General features: G+C 39.1%; 1 protein-coding gene across 1 annotated transcript in view; it reads left to right on the top strand.

Moving 5' to 3' along the window:
• Positions 1-999, top strand: part of LOC122062871 (alkaline/neutral invertase C, mitochondrial-like) — a 2580-nt gene extending 1581 nt beyond the window's left edge. The window contains exons 3-4 of the mRNA XM_042626544.1: positions 255-420; positions 662-999. Coding sequence (XP_042482478.1) covers positions 255-420; positions 662-912 — 417 coding nt within the window. The 3' untranslated portion in view covers positions 913-999. The remainder of the gene's footprint in view (positions 1-254; positions 421-661) is intronic.

Here is a 999-nt window from a genome sequence, read left to right as displayed (position 1 = left end):
GAGGAGAGATGGGGGAGAGTAGGGGTGGGGAAGGGAGATTCATATTTGTCTTAGGGTTTTCATCAACTTCGTTAGCCTTGACTTGGTAATTGTTAATTATTCAGGTATTCTTGAATGTTATTGTGGTCTATCAATTATTGATTAGCCCTTCTGTTCAATTTGGAAGACAGACTTCAAGGGCCATGCTCACACATTGTTAAAAGTTCGGAATTACACTTTGTTCCTGAATTGTTTTGTTCTGTATTTTATTTTAGAGCTGGGAGAAAACAGTGGACTGCTACAGCCCAGGCCAAGGATTAATGCCAGCAAGTTTTAAAGTCAGAAGTGTGCCCCTTGATGGCAGTAATGGAGCATTTGAGGAAGTTTTAGATCCAGATTTTGGAGAGTCAGCGATAGGGCGTGTTGCTCCAGTTGATTCAGGTTAGTGTTTTGTGGTTTCATTTGCCAGCAGTTGTCGAGTCACTAAAGTTTATAGTTATGGTATGGGTATTGTTATGATTCATATGGTGAATATCTAGAAGCTGTTGTGTGGTTCTCTAAATATTCCCTGTGCACACCTTGTTTTATTTGATATTTTTTTTTTTTTGCTAGTCCTTGTATAAGCATTAGCATTGGGATGAACTCTGAAGAAAGTTGTTTTGTATCTTGACTACTTTGATAGGTTTGTGGTGGATTATCTTGTTGAGAGCTTATGGAAAGATAACCGGTGATTATACATTGCAAGAAAGGGTGGATGTCCAGACAGGCATCAAATTGATAATGAATTTGTGTTTAACTGATGGGTTTGACATGTTCCCTTCCCTGTTAGTCACTGATGGCTCCTGCATGATAGATCGTCGGATGGGTATTCATGGCCACCCCCTTGAGATCCAAGTAAGTCGAGCTTACTTGATATTTACATTTAATTGTTGATGCATTAAGTTGACATTTAATTGTTGATGCTTAAATTGATGCAATTCCTTGAGGCATCTCAATGAGCAAAATGTGGACTGTAGGGCC

Source organism: Macadamia integrifolia, unplaced genomic scaffold, assembly GCF_013358625.1.
Source record: "Macadamia integrifolia cultivar HAES 741 unplaced genomic scaffold, SCU_Mint_v3 scaffold1131, whole genome shotgun sequence".
In the NCBI taxonomy this organism is placed as follows: Eukaryota; Viridiplantae; Streptophyta; class Magnoliopsida; order Proteales; family Proteaceae; genus Macadamia; species Macadamia integrifolia.
The sequence above is the reverse complement of the archived record's forward strand: the minus strand, read 5'-3'. Positions and strand labels throughout refer to the sequence as shown.